Consider the following 18,796-nt stretch of genomic DNA (forward strand, 5'->3'; position numbering starts at 1 on the left):
CTAGGTTTAGAAAAAGTCCCATGATCCTTTGCAACTACGATTTTACAGACTGGCCCTTCTTACTAATGTCACCTCATTAGTCATAAACTACTTTGCTACTGTGACTTAACTGACGGTCATGAATTATATGAACAGTCAGACACATTCTCTCATGTACTTATTCACACTTAAAGCTAAAGCGACGTCTCTGGTGAACGACGTCGTCCGACCGCGCCATCTGTTGGCTAATAAGAGTGTTACGGGCAACGGTGGTTTGTTTTACACTTTATGTTTCAATTGTAAGTCGTGAGAATGCAAAGAGAATATGCAACAGCCCTCGTGCCTTTGTCATTTTGATGATTAAATTGGTCATGTGACCCGGAGTTCTATCACGCGGGCCAGTGGCGCAATGGATAACGCGTCTGACTACGGATCAGAAGATTCTAGGTTCGACTCCTGGCTGGCTCGTCGCTTTTGCCTTTTTTTCTACTCTGGTGAGGAAAGACGGCATATCGTATTAATCTATCCGACTAACGTACGTACGAAACTCCTGAAATACACACGTAGTAAGTCGCGTCGAATCCCACTCGTTCCTCTCTGATGATCATAGAGACATATATATATATATATATAATTGTCGGCAACTAAAATGACACAGTACGGTGAAGTCGGCCAATGGCGGAAGAAATACTCAGACCTTTAATTTAGTAAGAGTATAAATACAACAGTAAAAATACTCAAGTACATTACAAGTCATGTATTATCGTATTATGTTCAATATGTAATCTGCAAAACGGCCAATTTCAGTATAATATGTATTGATGCATTGATGTGAAAGTCTCACTTTAATGTTACATGGTAACCATGGAGCTCTTCTTTACTATATACACTGCTAGGTAGCTGGGGAATTTCACCAAGGGTTCAAACAAGTTTGATCTTAACCATATAGTCATGATACATGTATATGTATAATCATAAATTATTAAATAGTTGTTGATTAACAAATATATCGATGATAATATTGGATGAAGAATGCCAGTTTCAGAGCGTGTATCACATATGTGTTGTCTTCATCTATATTTTTATTTAAGTATTAAGAAGAAACTGTATTTGTGTTTCCCTCAATCTGCATGGCAGTGCAGGGACCGCAGTCAGCATGACATTGAACATAATACATATGCAGATCTATAATAAAAGTACAATTAAATATGTAATTGTCTTCACTCATCGCAAGATATTTTGAATGTATACCCTTTTATCTAAAAAGAAAAGAAAAACACATTTTAATTTAAGTTTGTCCTATTGCAATGCATTTATTAAATATGTTCTTTCCAACACTCATATAGCACATATGGTATGATGCTCTTAATCTCAATCTACATAGTTATGAAAAAGGAACTCAAATGACAAGCGATGTTTTAGTTAGTAAACTAAAGACATGAATACAATTTGGATGGCAAATCAAAAACTGTAACTCCCACTGCAAATCAAATTAGTGTTTAAGGGGTTTTGCATGAAAGTCAGAATGAAAAAAAAGTAAATGAATATAGGGCAATATATAACTTTTAAAATATGTTTGCAAAAGTAACAAAAGACATGGATCTACAAGCCGAATACCAACCTCTTCATAGTTGCATCAACAACTCACACATCTAGTTTTAAGTGCTTCGAACAGACTGCGTTTGACAAATTGTGGCCGTTGATTCATTTAGAACATTTTAGCCGGCTCTCTGAAGCATTCTTGCCCGACTTGACAAAAATGGAAAAGTCATGCAACTGTTTTATATGAACTGGTCGGCCCTCAGCGCACAGCGGCATTGTGACCTGTGGGATAAGGGTGTTCTTAAATATTTCTATGGAATGGTCATGCTAAAGAGTTATCATTTGATACAGAAAATGAGTCACTTTTGAATGACTTGAACTTGAAGTTGAAGGTACATCGTTTCTAAAAATGAGTTGACTACCAGATATTTACACAGCCAATGCAATTGATATTTACATTCTTTTTTTTTTTTTAAACCTATGGCCACACAAAGTCCATATGCAGTGGGTCTAACGCAATGCTTCACTGACTTTTGGTGTTTCACCATCCTTCATTATTGGGTGAAAACATCTCGAGGCATCATAGACACTTCATTGACATTCCTGTGTACATGCACATCCAACCACAGTGTGATCTGACGCGTTGCACTAATCAATCCTTTACAACAAGAATTGCACACGTCGACGACTCCCGCTGTCAGTCCCGCTTTGGCAGTTCCTCCACACATCCACCAGGGGTCGCCCTCCGCCCACTGAAGTGTCAGTAGGCGGCGGCGGCAGCGACAGGAGAAGGGCAGCCAGGCTCCGTGTGCTTCAGGTGGCAGGAGTGGCAGAGAAGGTGGCCGTTCAGAGGGTAGCAGCGGTGACCCTCCTCGTCGTTCAGCTCCATCTTACAGGCCTGATCCACACAGATGAGGAACAAGGGTTAGACACATCCACTGACAGGCTACAGGAGCCTGAAGAGAACAATGGAGGGTAATTGGTCTGATATCTGCTCTGCATTGACCTCATTTCCCAGCACTGACAGATTGGACAGCAATAATTGCCGCGTTAGTGGGCAAAGACAGCTTTTTGGAACAGATTTGTTTCTACATTTACAAAATGATTTGAACTCGTCATATTAGCAAATCCCAAATATGGGCATACTGAAAAAAGGAGAGAAAAAATAAATGCAATAATAATAATAATGACATAGTAATATCGTAATAAAAAAGATCAGCATGAACAATCTGAAATGTTTTCTGAAATATCCTTGGTATCGGTATGAAAAGGTAATACAATACCAGCAGATTGTGAAAAACAATCACTTAAAATCAATTGAAATTCTAAACAAATATTTAAAATGTCAATCTAAATAATCAATAGAGACCAGAGTGTCAAACTTCAGTCTATTCTGATAAACTATTATCTGCCTTTTGGCTTGCCGTTTCAACACAGAAATGTTTACAAAGACCAAATTCTAATGTCAAGATGCTCCTCTTTGAACAACGATGAACACAAAAACAGGGTGCTGCTCCTCACAGCCCACTGATTTGTATTTCCACGTGTGAGAACAGCAGCTGTCAATCAGCCTTTGGCACAAAAAAAGAAGAGGCACTTAAAACGATGATAGGGATGATGAGGTGTTGCATACCTGCTCTCCTCAGCAGTGTGTCATTAGCGCCCAGACTGTAATTAAGATCAGGGATCTACTCGCTATGATATCTCTTAATGAGCCATTCAGAGGGTACCTGGCTGAGAGCCACTAAACAGGCATGTTTTCAGATGCAAAGCTTCAGTTTTCTTGAACCCACCTCACAGTGATAGCATTCCACATGGTAGTCTTTGTCCATGGATACAACTCGAATGGTTTCATCTGACCCCTGGAATGAAATACACACCGATAAACAAAGCAAATGAAGCCCATCTTGCCAGAAGAAGACTTCTTTTGTTTCAGTTTAAAAAAACGTCCGGACACCAACAAGCGCTGAACTGCGTGTGCTTTTAAATGACGAATCATACTGATATAGCCACAAGGAGCCAAAGACTGGAGCAAATAGTTCATAAATAAGTACAAAGATCCTGTGTCTCAATCTGTACATTTAATATTTGTGTGTTCTTTGTCCTCGAGACAGGAGGTATTTCTTTTTTTAGTCATCTTTCTGATTACAATATCAGCCTGAGAGGGAACTCCCCTGAACATCCGTAACAACAGCTTACATAAATGGACACGGACGAAGCCCCCCACCCCAAAACACACACACACGCACACACACACACACACACACAAACACACTCTACCTCTCCTCTAAATACCGGGCTCACTGCTTACTCAAAGGGGAGGGCAGGGGACATTCCAGCAAAGTCAACTCTAATTTTGGACATTTCTTTGCTTTTGCCAGCATGTCCTGCCTGCGTGTGAACTGTACTTCTCCTGCTCCCCATCTGCACCTCCTTGACACCACATCGATTCAAAGCCCAGAAATATTATTAGGCCTCTCTCATTGTTTGACCTGTCGTCTCGAGGGAAAAATGTCCATATTGAACAACATGCTACTCTCGCAGCTTAGTTCTGTGTTTGAGTCATAACTGAGTCAACATGAGCAGATAAGGATTCATAATCTGCTGAGCTGCTGCTGCTGCTGGTTAAAGGTCCACAGGTAAAAGTGAACAACACCTCAATGTAATGAAGGAATAAAGCTGATCAAAATAAAAAAAATAATCTGTGTTTTCCCAGAACAAAACACAGATTCTGTACATTTAACACAAAGTCTCTATCTTATTGATTTAGACCAGTTTACCACACTACCTTGATAGGAGAATTCTGTCAAAACATGGGGATACAGACAGACTATATGTGACATTGTTTCATCATGACCCGGTCCCAAACGAAGGTGAAAGTTAGCTTACCTCTGAGGGCAGGATGGGCTGGTTACACGCCACACATTTCGGCGCCAGGACCCTGGGAGAGCGTGAAAAGACAGGTTTTCATAGATCAGTTTGAACTGCACTCAAATGAGTGAACTGAATGCAGTTCATGTCCTGAATGTGAATCCGCTCTATCCAAAGACTATAAAGGTTACAGTTAATATTTGATGTCTCTCTCTCCCTCTCCGTCTCCCCTGCTCTGACCCTGACTAGATTCAAGATGGCAGGTTTGCAGATGTGCTGGCGTTCCCTCACACACGTGATTCCCCGAAAATGTTTTTAAAAAAAGGAGTAGAAAAATGAAAAAAGCTCAAATGAATTCATTATTTCCACACACATGGCTGGCACCTGGAAGTCTGAGGGAATAACAAAGGGCCTCTCAGTGTGGACGGGCATGACTGTGGCTAAAAGTCAAACACACACCGTATACACAATACGGGTCGTCTGCTTCAATCAGCGTGGAGGACTTGTGAGAGCTTCCAGGCTGCGCTGCAGCGGGGAGAAGGAAGGCTTCGACTGTGGAGCTGCTGTTACGGTTGAAGTGCTAACAGGTGATCACTTTAAATGCAGTCTCTACAGGTGGCGAACAGGCACGACTTCCAAATGTTCTCACACTCACAAAAACCTTGATTTCCCACTCAGATGTTCCACGTTTGTGCCGTTTCGGAGCATGTTCACTGTTGCGTTTGGACGAGAGGAGCCTGCACGCCACCCTTCACACCTCGAACCGGACAGTGAGCTTTCTCTCTCTCTCTCTCTCTCTCTCTCTCTCTCTCTCTCTCTCTCTCTCTCTCTCTCTCTCTCTCTCTCTCTCTCCTTTCGTCCCCGACTAAACTTCTCATGGGTCCGCCACACGTGGCAAATAGACTCAGTCGACCCCTTCTCCACCACACCCTGCAGTAGCGAGGCATATGTTAAGGGGTTGTGCATCCATCCATCTGGAATAAGACACCTAGACCTTTTCCGGTGTATCGGTGAACTGATTTAACACAGCTCAATCCAGATCGGCCGCTCTCGTCCCTTTGAAGTCCTGTGAAACAAGTGGCGCTCACCTGTGGTAGTCTTTGAGACAGTAGATCTTATTTTCAGTGTCCACAGTGAAGGGCACTCCGTCAAGGCTCTCATTACAGATGACACAGCGGAAACAGCCAGGGTGGTAAGACTTCCCGAGGGCCTGCAGGATCTATAAAGAGAGAAATGAGTGAAGGATTTCTGGACATCAGTGCGCTTATTAATTACTCACAATTTGTAATTGTATTAAAATAGTAATTGTTCCTGAGAAAAACTTTAGATGAAATTGAAATGATCCCTGTGGATATATTGGGTCATAACAGCAGCTGAGAATAGGACAAAGCTAAGAATACGTCACAATGAGTCCTCAGAAAATGTATATTATGTATACATACATACATATTCAGAAAAAAAACAATCACACCTATCAATTAAAGCTAAAAGGAAAACATAGCAATTCAGTTAACATATTCAGCCTTCTCTAGCAAATGTAAGCACACATTATGTTGTTTGTTGAGTACATAAATATGTACATAATACACAAACACCATGCAGAATACAGCCTCAGTGATTGAGTTAACATATTTCTGCTGTGAGCATTTTAAATGTGTAGATATGAAGATAAAGCAGGCAGCACAATAAAAATTAGACATCGCCTTCATCTCTCTCTGCTGGATGGAGAAGAATCATGTCTAAAAAATCCTTCATATGCTGCATCACTTCCTGACTGGATGTGTTTTGTTTTTACCCACAAGTCTGTGTGTCTGTGTGTGTGTGTGTGTGTGTGTGTGTGTCTGTGTGTGTGTGTGTGTGTGTGCGTGTGTGTGTGTGTGTGTGTGAGGGAAGGAGAGATGATGCACATGTAGAGCCAATGCTTCCTCTTGAGCCTTTATCCAGATGTGCCCACAGAAGGTTTATTTAGGGGGAAGTCTGCTGAGATCACTTGGCTCGAACGCATTCACACAAACACACACACACACACAGGCAGACAAAACACTCAAAAGTACACACAACTGGAGAGAAGGAACAGACACTCACCATGTCCATGATCAGATGTCCACATGCGTTGCACTTGTCTGCAGACTGCTGGAAACCGGAGTACTTCAACAGGCAGAGAAAAGACGACAGTGATGTCATTGGAATTTGGTTATTTAATGGATGACTGAAGTCTGACTAAACAGCTCCACAATTTCTCCCAGGCATAATCCAAAGTAGCCTATATGGTGGTTTAACACCCTTCTTTAAAACTGCTCAAACTTTCCCTCTCTCAAAGCAAGAAAAGAGCCCTTGAAGAATTACTGAACAGAAGTCAATATGGAGTGGTTCCTTGGATGGGCCTTTAAGGGGTACAGTGTTTGTCCGCTCAGCGTTGTCATGTGTTAATATGTATGAGCAGCATCAGTCAGGAGAGGCCACCCGAAGAGCAGATTTAATTAACAGCACGTAGAGGGAGAAAGCCACAGCAAATTGAATTCAGTATAAATGTGGATTTTAATTGAGCAACCAGGAGCTTTCGGTGGAAAGTGAATTAGATGAGGTCCTTTACGGAGGGCTCATATGGTAAACAAGCACAGAGGTATAGACAGTGTCAAGGAGTAGTTGGGAAAATGCAACCCCAAAAAAAACATGCACGATATAGAATGTGTGTTTGGAAATGACAACAAGTTTTACCACGGGGGTTTTTCGATTGTGTTTAATGAACATCCTCTGACTATGCATACTGAGAGGTTTCTATTTTTGCAAAGCGCATACAGTCATTCTGCACTGGTGTGAATGGCCTGACCGCCCTCGACCCTGTAAACCCTAGCAAAGCAGCCTCTCCAGTTACTGACCTGCTTCCAGTCCCACCCGAGGGAGGAAACTGATATGAATCAACAGCATTAGATGCAAGAACATGCGCGGCGAGGTCAAAGTCTCTCACCAATGTTTTGTATTTAAGTTGAAGGCCGGCAAGTTGGTTGCAGGTTGATTATTAAGTGTGTACGCTAGACAGACATTAGACAATAAAGATAAACCGATAACCTCCTATTCTTATAAATACAGAGATATTTGTAAACCTTGAGACAATTGAGATGTTGACTGTTGTGAAAGAGAATGCAGCTCATACTGTATGTTATCTCAACCTAATGCAATAAATGTCACATATCTCAGCTGAGGTATACAAAATATTGATTGTGTATTGACCGCTCACCAGAAAGTCCTCTTCACAGAAAACCCTCCCTCCGACGTAGTAGAACGCCTTCCCCCTCAGCCTTCGACCTGGAGAAACAGACACAGGAGTCCCTTTGCATCATTTCACGAGAGCTAAACACAGCACCTGGGACTCAAAACGCATTCTTATTATTGAATTACAATAAGTAGATTAAAGCAGACGAGAAAAGGTAAGTCAACGATAGAATGTTTGAATTGTCTTACTGGAAATTCTTGCAAAGCCATGAGAGCAGTCTCAGAAAATAGTTGGAGCACTAATGCATAAAGAGCGCGGTGATTAATTACAGCCATTCGAAGGTAATGGACCCTCTTGCAATATTCATTATATCTTGCTGGATTCCGGGCAGATAAATCAAACAAATGGATCTTTGGTGTGCTGGTGTCTTAATATAATATTGCTGGGTCACAGAGTGGGTTGCAGTAAGACAAGGAACACATCTGGATCATACACGTGTGTGTGTGTGTGTGTGTGTGTGTGTGTGTGTGTGTGTGTGTGTGTGTGTGTGTGTGTGTGTGTGTGTGTGTGTGTGTGTGTGTGTGTGTGTGTGTGTGTAGGGGGGTGAAATGCTGAAATTCAATTACAAGACAGGTGCAACAGATTAAACAATCTGCTATATTGGATTTCATGGCGACAACAGGCCAAGACCTACAACAACCTGCTATTCTTCTTCTTTGTTCCTTTCTGGTGTCTTTCCACACGCTTGGTGTGCTTCCTGTCTCTCTGTGTGCTTTAATACTTCTACACACACACACACACACACACACACACAGCTAAACCACTTTACATAGCTATTCTTGCCTAGGTCCCACAGGAAGAGAAAACATTCCTGACATTTTCTGAGTGGGGAGGTGAAGGAGGGGACAGCAGGGGAGAAGAAGGGGTTAACCTTGGTGAACAGGAGCCTTCTTTATCTCCTATGCTCTGTTTACCCGAAAGCTTGTATCCAGATAGGCTCACACAGTCATTTAGTCACAAGGAATTTCAGTTTCATTCTTAAGACAGAGAGAAAATGCAGTTGAAGGATGTTTCTTCAGATTAATTTCTTGAGAACATGAACAAGTCAACAAGACGTCAGTGCTGAATTTATATTTTGGCGCATCCCTTCATTGGCTATTGTCGGGTTGAGCAATATGACAGTAATTACTGTGAGATTATATATTGTCCACCATTTTTGCCACGCCCTATATATCATGGCAGCTACCCTGGTAGTAGTAAGCCATCGAGGGGAATGTTTCAAATCACTGATGATCCATGAAGAAAAACAAATTAACTGCCACAATGACATTGTCTGAACCAGTTATTCACAACTACATTACCCAACTTTAACATAATAATGATGGCCGTGCAAGCGGTGTGGCCAAGGCTAGCACAATAACTAACTGAAGAGGAGACGAGACATTTTGACCGGGCGGAGGACAATTAATGAAGACAGTCTTGGCACTGGGTCCCTAAAGGAAAAAATGGAAAGAGGACGCGGGATGGAAGTGAGATATGGGCCATCCCTCCTTTTCACAGTCCTGTCTTGTTCCCAGTGAGTCAGAGAGGGAAGGCTCTGAGCTTTCCGGAGAGATAAGAGCTTAATTAAAGTCAGGAGTCAGGACTGACTATTTGAAAAGAACTGCGCCTATTGCGCTTTCATAAAAATGTAAAATACCTGAGGGACAGAACAAAACAGAAGGCCATTTTCTAATTAAAACATTCTCTGAATTCCCTTATGTAATCCCATTCAGAAAATAAGAAATCCACAATAACTGTCCTCCTAATTGGGACTCAACCCTGTTCTTACCTGTGAGTAAATTAGCACCAAAAAAAGCAACATATTGTATAGCAATGTGACATTACTAGACTATTTTCTATGAGCTGAAGTCTCACCTCCTGCCTTGCTGAAGATATCTATATATACATGTTCCCTGCATAAAGAAGAAGTGTTTTGTGTAGTCTGAATGCATTTCTCTGGTTGTGGACAGCACCTGGGGCGTTTTGGTTAAGGTACCGACAATGTACCCACCAGATGTTAACATGCAATGGTTTCAGGACCAATCAGATCCTTGTTTGTATTCTGCAAAGCCTGACGACAGGCTGGATGGGACTTATATTATGAAAGCAGAATTTGACAGGCTAATGTGTAAACTACTTCTACTGATTACAAACTTGAGCTTAATCTCAAGATGGAAATGCATTGTACCGTTCAGTCATAAAACATCATTGTTATGCAACTCTACACAATAATGACAGATTTCTTGACATATAGACTCTGGAGGAAGATGAGAAGGGATGCTTAATAAACAGGCTCAGTATATGCCTTGTGCTGTTTACTGTGTGGGCACAGCATGAGTACATGCATGTATCAGCGTGCCCCTGCCTGCTGGCTGCGTGTGGTGTGCTTTCACTGAATGGTCTCCCTGTCCCACACTGTCCTCCCACCTCGCTGCGCTCAGCTGACATAACAGCACCCAGTGTCCTCCTGGAGCCAGACCTACTGAGGGCCCCTGTGCCTGCATTCCCCCCTCCCCCCCCCCCAGCTGAGATGCTTTCCCCTTGGGCCACTCACAGCCAGCATAACCCTTATGCTCTCACATGGAGCAAGGTATGAGAGGTATGTGGTTTGTAAACCACTCCCACCCCCCACGATGTCTCCTCTTTTTCATCTCCTTGCTCTCACACACACACACACATGTATAAACACACAGGACAAGGGGGTAAAAGAAAACACAGAGATATTAATCATGTATTTGGGGGCGTAACCAGCAAGGTCAAAGGTGTTGCGGAATAATGGGCCTGAGTAGAGGTCACCACAGTGCCACACATACTCCACATACCCATCTTATAATTGGGACAGAGATTTTAATTGGTCGGTACCCAAAGCCAGGTCATTCTTCGACCAGGGAGGTGCACGGCTGTCCAGTCGGGAAGCTACAGGTCCCACATACTTCGGACAGTGCAGCCAGGGTGATGAGCCTCAACTGACACCTGGCTCTACCGAATTTGTCAGGTAAACTGGCAAAATAAACCTGGCCAGTGCAGCGATGAATGAGTGGTCCATTGAAAGATGCTAGACTGACACACAATACACAGTCTAAACAAATAAGCCCCCGTAGCTACTGAAACCCACAAAGTATTTTGGTGGTTTTATAAGAATGATTTTCAGTCTCAAGCTCTACACCAGACTTTGATACAGTGTGAGTATCTAACTATACTAAAGGTTATTTTATTGACTGATGGATAAATTAGGTCGGCAAAAGGTCTTGCATCATGTGTCTTTGTGTGGGCTGGAGGAGCGACTGGTACACCCAGAAACCAAACACCGGTAAACATGGGACAGTAATCCCTAAATAATTGTTGGTTTCTGCTTGGGGCGATGAATGACTGAGGAAGAAGGTACAACTTTTAAATCAAAAGGGAAGGGTCTTTGGGGGTCTATTAGCCAGGAGGTGACATGAGCTTTACATGTGAATCATCCGAGCAGGTGAAAGTGTCAGTGAAGGTATGCTGTCTATATGTGTGTGTACTTACTGCAGGCGCTGCAGGTGAAGCAGCTGTCATGGTAGAGGCTTCCCATAGCTTGGCAGGCCTGGCTGGCTCCATACACCGCCTTGTTGCACTTAACACAGACGCCTGGAACACAACACAGCATAGGACCAAGTCAGAAAGTCATTTAAGCCACTGATGCATTTATGATGTAGACTCTACCAAATCAATAAATACATTAAGATACCTCTATTGTATCACGATTAAAGGGAAATAAAGATGGGCTGTGATCCAGATTAATTCAGACAAAAGAAATCACTTCAGAAAGTCAGGAAGCTGGGTACTGGGCTACATCATTGAAAGGGGAAATGTATCATGATTTGCTTATTTGACTTGGCTCAGAGACTGAAGAGTCTGTTAATAAAGACTTGTTCCTGCCCTAACTACAAACACAGTCACATGTGGCTTGATATCAATATGAACTGATCCACTCATCGAAGCAATGTGCTCAGAACAATGTAGAAAAGAAGAAGAAAAAAAAGAGAAAAGCCCTAAAGCCCTAAAGACAAATCACATGAGTGCATGCCATGCAATATTATATAATCTCTCCTTGACTTTGGACTGCTCATCTAAAACACAGGGTTTCCATGTGATTAATATGCAACTTGCTGCTTATGCAACAATACTTTCCTGGCATGGAAATAGTATCTTTCTTCGCACTAATTCCGTGCCAATCTCCATCTTTGCCTCTGAGCGTGTCTCTGTGGCATGGAGCAATATGACAACTGGCACATGGAGGACCGTGAAAAGTGACAACTCCCAACTCTGCTGACGGTAATAGCTAATCAGATACAGTATGGTATGGAAGTATTTACTTGAAGTAACAGAGAGGACAATGGCGCTGATGGAAGATGACTCTTTTAGTGCATGAGGTTATTTGTGTGTGCATGTTGTTTTTATAGAGAAATTCCCTGGAGATGAAGAGCGTGGCCCAGCCCAGGTCCTGGTAGAGCACTGACAAAGAAACTTCTGTTTTCCCCCGAATCCAACACACATCACGGGCTGCCTCCCCCAAAAACACACTGTTACATTTAATAACCTTCAAATGTGTCCTTTCTTAAGACTATCAGTAACGCAATATACAACTGGGTTATATATAATTCAACTAAAGCCTCTCCTAATGACAACACAAAGGACACATCATCAGGTGCCCCAACGACTGGAAAGTAGATTTAGAGATAATGGAGGGATATTATTAGAAAGCAGAATAATGTTTGTCTTATGTAAGCTATTTGTTGACATGAAAACACAAGAACGTATTTATGCCCTTCAGAGCTTGATACTGAAAACGAGTGTCTTATAAAACCACAACAATACTTTGTGGGCACAATAATGCCATGTAGCACAATTACTGGAGGGATGAAATGAATGAACGAGTGACTGTCCTTCAAATCACAATCGACAAACAATTCATGTGAGAGAACGAACAGGAAAGCAGTACACACATACAGTGTGCTTTTTCAGGACTTTTTCCAGACCTGACACTGGGCCAAGGGCAATTTTCCTGACTTGTTTATAGCTTTGATTAGCATGCTCCAAGAAATACAGTGAAAATCCAATCTTTTTCTTTCCTGTTTGGGACCAAAAATAATCCTTGTTTTCATAGTAAACTCCTTGCCGATTGGACCACTACAAATCTGTCTTTGGCCAGAAACCCATATTCCAAAACAGCGTAATTATTCAGGAGACTGGCTGCCTGCTTCAAGTGGGGGGAAGGGAAGATAAACATGCAGCCAAAGCCTCACTCCACCTATCCCCCCTCACCTTTCCCAGTAGATGTCTGCTTGCTGGCCAAAAACACCACTAACTGAAAAAGCGACCCTTGCTACCGATAGCGGTTGAGTTTTATCACTTCTACAATTAGCCACAACATTTTAGATTCATATATGACACATCCACGACATGATTCAAATATGAAAGGTAGCAAATCTAGCAAATCAACTTCTCATTCACTGAAAAGTATGTACACATATCATAAATGGAGTTTTCGATGCGTTTTTGATATCACAACGGTTCCCAGATCAGATAAGCTCAAATGTTTCTCCATCACTAACATCATTAGCTAGCTATTTCACCTGTCTATCCAATTACTTAGTTATTTTAAATGTTTATACTTTTTAAATGTTTATACTTTCAGCGGACTATTGTGACTTTAAAAAAAGACGAAAAATGAAATGGAGTAGCAGTACTAGTAGTGTTAGCGCTTCTCCAATAGCCCCAAAGCAATCCGATTTTTAAGAAAAACTTTAAAAGGACTGAGCAATAAAAGATACATACAAAGACACAACCACCACATGATATAATAAATGCAATTTCTAAAGTAGCAAAAGTATGTACATTGCAATCTCATTCACTGAAATGTGCTGACGGGTGTGTCACTATAGCATCATTATTAAACGTTTACCACAGCACACACAGACACAGAGACACATACAGGACGTATATTGACAGACAAACAGAGGCACTGATATGCATGAGAGGATATCAGACACACACACACACACACACACACACACACACAAATAAAAGAAAGCCTCCAAATGCCTGCCAATGCACAAGCCAAGAAATCCCTGGAAAGAGTTAAGACGAAGTTTTCCACTCAACTGCCAGATGGGATAAATTAATCCTCCATCTTAACACAACACTAAATGTTTAACTGAATGTGCGCGTGTGTGAAAGTCGGGGTTGGGGGGCGGGCTACTTATCCTTTCAGGCTCTTGTGGCCAAGGACAAAGACGCATCTACAAACTCTAAATCTCTCAGTTTGTCTACTCATCCCTTCAAATGCACCGCAGGCACCTCTAAACTCGACTGGGACTCCCCTCCCCTTTGTGTCTTAAGACCTCATATCTAAAATTCCTTGCTCTCTTCCTTCAGACATTCCTCAGTGTTCCCCTGGTGCAACCGTTTGGCACCAGACTCATTTTCCCAGAACCTCCAGCTGCAATTTTGCCAATCAGCACTTGGTGTACGTTTGGGAACGCGGATGAATCCCAGCCGGCCCTTTGTACAGATACAGCTCCCTGGATTGGTTAAACACCACCATTGGTACTGGAAGAGACTTTTTTTAAAAGGTACATTATGTTCAGTCCTAACTTCTGTCAGACTCAAAGAAAGCTTAGCTTTAACCTCACAAACTTCTTTTTATTCACCGCTAAGAAGGCCTGCCATGATGACACTTTGTCAAGAATACTGGCCTGCACAAGTGTTTTTCTGGCGTGAAAGCATGACTCAGAGGATGAGCCGTGGTCTAGTGGAAAACTCCATACAGGAGCCGCGTGTGGGCTACGTCTACAGTATGTGGGAACGGGTGTGAAAACATCCGTAACATTCTGTGCTATTTGTGAGCCGTGACAGTGACGTATGTGAGAACATCTTCCCCTTACACACCGATATCAGCACACCGGGGGGGCTAAGGATGGCTGTGTGTGTGTGTGTGTGTGTGTGTGTGTGTGTGTGTGTGTGTGTGTGTGTGTGTGTGTGTGTGTGTGTGTGTGTGTAGCTCACATTCCTCCCAGGATGTGGAGTTAAAGGAACAAGGAAGAAGCAGTTATTGTTTAAAGGAACGCTACACATAGACAACTATGTATTTTTTTCTCTCTCTGAAGTTGTTCAAAATCAATAATCCACGTATGACACAAATCTGAGTGGATCAGTGTGTGGCTGCTTTTGTGTGCTCTGTGACTTCAACCACGATATCACCCATCCCACCCTCTCTTTCTCTCACTGTCATGCTTTCCTATAGGGGGGACATCCCATGAATGGCCTTGGCTCCTTCGAACACCTGGTTGACATGTGAGCACCAGCTTCCTCTGAAACAAGCACACGCCCAACAACATACCAGACATCTCACCTATTTACTGTCTCCCAGCTGACCTCAGCAAAGCAGCGCACGTGTTCTTTCAATGTTGCATTCATTCCGCGTTATTATAAAACAACGGCCATGGTTTATGGTTCCCGAAGGGCCCCCAAAAACCAGAACTAGCCGTCAAAGGGGCTGTTATTCATAATCATTTTCCCTGTGTGAATGTGTTCATCACTCGCCCAAACATGCACACGTGGCGTCATAAAGAAATGTGCAAGCACAGATCTGCAATGACATAATGTGCAAATAAAACTGCGAGTCCAACAAATTGAACATGGGAACTAACATTAAAGCTATCACAGACTTATTGGAGCACAGAGCTGACAGATGATCAAAGGTGATCAAAGCCTCACTAATGAGTTTAGTCATCAATGTTTCTGTTGTAATAAATTCAATCTCTGGGAGGAGATAGAGGTCAACATTCTTCCTTTTGGCCCCGACCCCACCTTTTACTACTAAAGAGTTTGTTTCAGCTGCCAAGTGAGCAGACAATGAATCATTTCAAAAAAAGACAAGAAACTAATTAGGAAATGATTCTGTCTGCATTCCACAGAAGAAAAGAAGAGAGAAGTGCATCAAGAATCCCACCAGACAAAGACTTATGACAGTTGGGTCGCAGTCATAATTCACACACAGAAACACACAGCCAAATAGGATAAATGTGTGTGTCTGTGCGTGTGGGAAACACAGAAGAAGGGTGACAAAGGGCGACAGTGTGTGCATGTAAATATGAAATCAAAAAAACGAGTGGATTTATGTTCTGAACTGTGGGTGGGCGGTTCTGTCTTTCAATGGGTTTTTACAGCCGTGGGCTAACTAACAGAAGCCCCTTGATACATTTGGATAGTTTAAACTGTCTTACCAAAGTAGTCAGTCTTTGGTTGGGCATCCATCTCTTTTTCCAGTCGATTGGTGAGGGCTTCTAACTTCATTTCAGCTGCTGAAGGCCCCTGTTCAGGGGGCTGTGCGCTGAGAGACTGGCAGGGTAGTTGGAGAAGCTTGGAGGGGCCCAGGATTTCAGCTTCAGCTCCGAATGCATGTCCACACACTGGTATTTGGCTCTGTCCTTGACCCTGGCTGCTGCTTTTGGACACATTGCCGGGAATCAAGGTGGCAGATGCCAGCTGGGATTTGGGTGGAGGTGTTTCAAAAGGTTCAGGTGAGAGCGAGGATGCTGCCAGAGGACCATTATGGCTGGTGGAGGGTCTTGAAGTTGGAGAAGATGCTGCGTAATGGGCTGCAGAATGTGTGGAGGGTAGCTGCATTTGGAAGTCAGCTCCTGCCATGAAGGCACTCAGAGGCAGGGCCGGGGTGAGTTCAGGTTTTTCTGAGCCAGGTGGCTCTCCAGACCATCCCCTGGCCGGCCCGTTTAAAGGCGTGGGGACGGACAGAATCTGCTGGGATGGAAGGCTGTTGGCGGTGGAAGGTGCAGACTGGCGCTGGGGCTGCTGCTTAGACGCACTGCTGCCCCCAGACCAGGACAAAGGTGGGGAAAGCTGGCTCTCTCTGGATGGGGCCCAGGCAGCCGGCTGGCTGGCCGGGTAACGAGCATGTGTGGGCGCGTTGAGAGACGCGTTTCCTGGGCTGGGGGGAGAAGGGGTGTTGTGCTGGTATGAATGAGGCTCAGAACGCTCCTTATTATCGTAATTGTTTCCGTAGCCACACGCCCGGCCTACTGGAAGTTCAGACTGGATGCCTGCGTGGTGTTTCTGGCCGTCAAACTGCGCGTACTGACCCCCAGCCGCGGTGGCCGGCACCGGGCCGGAGAGCATCGGGGGCTTCGCCGCCGCTTCGCACGGCTGCCTGTAACTATTGATGGGCGGTCTGTCTTTGGTGTAGTACGAGTTGTTGTGGGCCCCACCATTCATTTTGATGGCCTGGTTGTTCTTTGCCATCTCCTCCTGCTGCTTCTGCATGTGTATCTTACTCATCTTCGTGGCGAACACTCTTCTCGTCTCCTCAAAGTCGGGGTTGTTTCCTGCGTCCCTCCTCATCCGAAACAAGCCGTCTCTGGAGGCTTCGTACATGTTGAGGTCCTCGATGAACTTACTCGCCTCGAGTCCTAAATCCTCGTATTTATCCATGTTGAAGATACTCTGTGGGTCCGCTTCAATGAAGAAAAGTTTTTTTTTTTAAAGTAGTTATATTTGACGGATGAAGTCCAAATAAATCACAAAGTCTGTAAAACAGAGTGAATTATTATCTTACGCTTCAGCCGCTCGTCGTCTTGACAGGAGACGAGGGTGCAGGGTGAAACTTTCCTCCTCTACCAAACTTCCCCCTTCTGTATCGTGGTCCTGCGTAGAGACTTAAAAAGTTAAAGACTCCGCGTCCTCCTCGGAGAAAGCGTCCGAGCTCCGCTCCAACAAGCCGCCGTCTGTCTGGTTATGAATGTGAGCAGATCCCAGATCAGATCGCCCGGACGACCCTGCGAACTGCCCCCCTCCTCCTCCTCCTCCTGCTTTACAGTCCCAGCGGGGAACCTTCATTCAAAACGACGTCCTCCGCACCAGAACAATTTTTTAAAAAGTACTTTAAAGTAGTCCAACTCGCGAATGTGTCGGTAAAGTGTTGACCGGTAGAAGCCGTTAGCCCCTTAACTACCGGGACCGTGGGATAACGGTTGACGCACGGAGCCGTACGTGGCCGCTGGTCGACAGTTGGGACTGAGCTCGGGGGGGACGCTTTGTTTTTAAAGGGCCAGTGTAACGAGTCACAGTTTCATGAACACATACAGTCAGCCCGATGTGAGCTAACGGTGTCTTGTCTTATAAATAACCGAGGGGCAGATATTCATCCGCTCCCTCACATCCGGTGCTCTTGTTAAAAATACCGAGAGCTAGTTGACTCATATTGCTGCTCTTTGAGCCAGCATTTCCCTTTTTGCTCCATAAAATGTAAGTCTATTTGACAGATAAGGTACTTTATTGTGAACTACCCAACACGCATAGCCTATATATGCTGCTTTAAGTTGGCTCCACCAAGTTGTATGCATAATTATTCTAATATTAAAGTGATAGTATAACACTTGTGCCTTCAGCTATTTTTCTGCCCTTTCACTCATCATAGTCCAAGTGCATTTTATTATATAATAGACCATTTTACATAGATTATGGAAGCAACAGCAGAACTTTTAAATCTCGCCCAATGGAGTGTTTTTACAGTGTGATATCGCTATTCTTTTCTATAATTTAAAGGATATGGATACTTCTTCTCGCACTGCTTATTGGTTTAGTTATGGAAAGAGAGAAGAAAAAGTCAAGCAAATGGGGGATGGGTCATTATTTTAGGGTACCGTACCTCAGGAAGGTCGTTGGCACACCGACAACCTTTTTGAAAGTTTCCAGCATCCCATAAACAACTTGTGGAGTGGAGTAAACCCATAAAACTACTGTGGCTACTGTATGGGTGTACCTTGTTGTGGTTGAAGGGGAGGGGGGCTATTTACAGTGCTTGTGCCCCCTCTTTTGGTTGAATGACATCACACATTCCTGGTCATAAAACACAGACACACAAGCACAATTTCCCAGAAAACACAGGAACACTTCTTATTTGTGGCCTGGATGAGTATATGTTGTCCGACAGTCCTGATGTGAAAAGATATGGAGCCTATAGGTTTTATAAGGTTTATAAGGACCGACCATGCATGTATGTTAAGGGAAACCTATAGGATTAACTTACTTTAAATCTTTTTCACACATATCCAGAAACAGACACAGGCAATATTGTAGTAAAAGACTACAGAGACCTTG

General features: G+C 43.4%; 1 protein-coding gene and 1 non-coding gene across 2 annotated transcripts; one reads left to right on the top strand and one right to left on the bottom strand.

Annotated features, from left to right (window-relative positions):
- Positions 1–374: 374 nt before the first annotated feature.
- Positions 375–447, top strand: trnar-acg. The gene has a single exon. It is a non-coding gene; the product is annotated as a tRNA-Arg (tRNA).
- Positions 448–1,272: 825 nt separating this feature from the next.
- On the bottom strand, positions 1,273–17,809 carry LOC117745120 (Wilms tumor protein 1-interacting protein). Its single transcript, XM_034553200.1, has 9 exons — positions 17,253–17,809; positions 15,907–17,151; positions 11,165–11,266; positions 7,631–7,698; positions 6,478–6,540; positions 5,481–5,611; positions 4,411–4,462; positions 3,315–3,383; positions 1,273–2,419 (listed from the first exon to the last, which is right to left on the bottom strand). The coding sequence occupies exons 2-9, from the start codon at positions 17,126–17,128 to the stop codon at positions 2,282–2,284; spliced, it is 1,845 nt and encodes a 614-aa protein (XP_034409091.1). The 5' UTR covers positions 17,129–17,151; positions 17,253–17,809; the 3' UTR covers positions 1,273–2,281.
- Positions 17,810–18,796: the final 987 nt, after the last annotated feature.

The sequence above is a fragment of the Cyclopterus lumpus genome, chromosome 16 (genome assembly GCF_009769545.1).
Source record: "Cyclopterus lumpus isolate fCycLum1 chromosome 16, fCycLum1.pri, whole genome shotgun sequence".
In the NCBI taxonomy this organism is placed as follows: domain Eukaryota; kingdom Metazoa; phylum Chordata; class Actinopteri; order Perciformes; family Cyclopteridae; genus Cyclopterus; species Cyclopterus lumpus.

Bases quoted from the DNA above. Each gene is read 5' to 3' on its own strand.
- LOC117745120 (XM_034553200.1), bottom strand. From the start codon at position 17,128: ATGGATAAATACGAGGATTTAGGACTCGAGGCGAGTAAGTTCATCGAG. The intron at 11,267-15,906 runs GTAAGACAGTTT...GTTGTGTTCCAG, and splicing joins ACCAAAGACTGACTACTTTG to GCGTCTGTGTTAAGTGCAAC. The intron at 7,699-11,164 runs GTAAGTACACAC...CTGTTTCTCCAG, and splicing joins CTTCACCTGCAGCGCCTGCA to GTCGAAGGCTGAGGGGGAAG.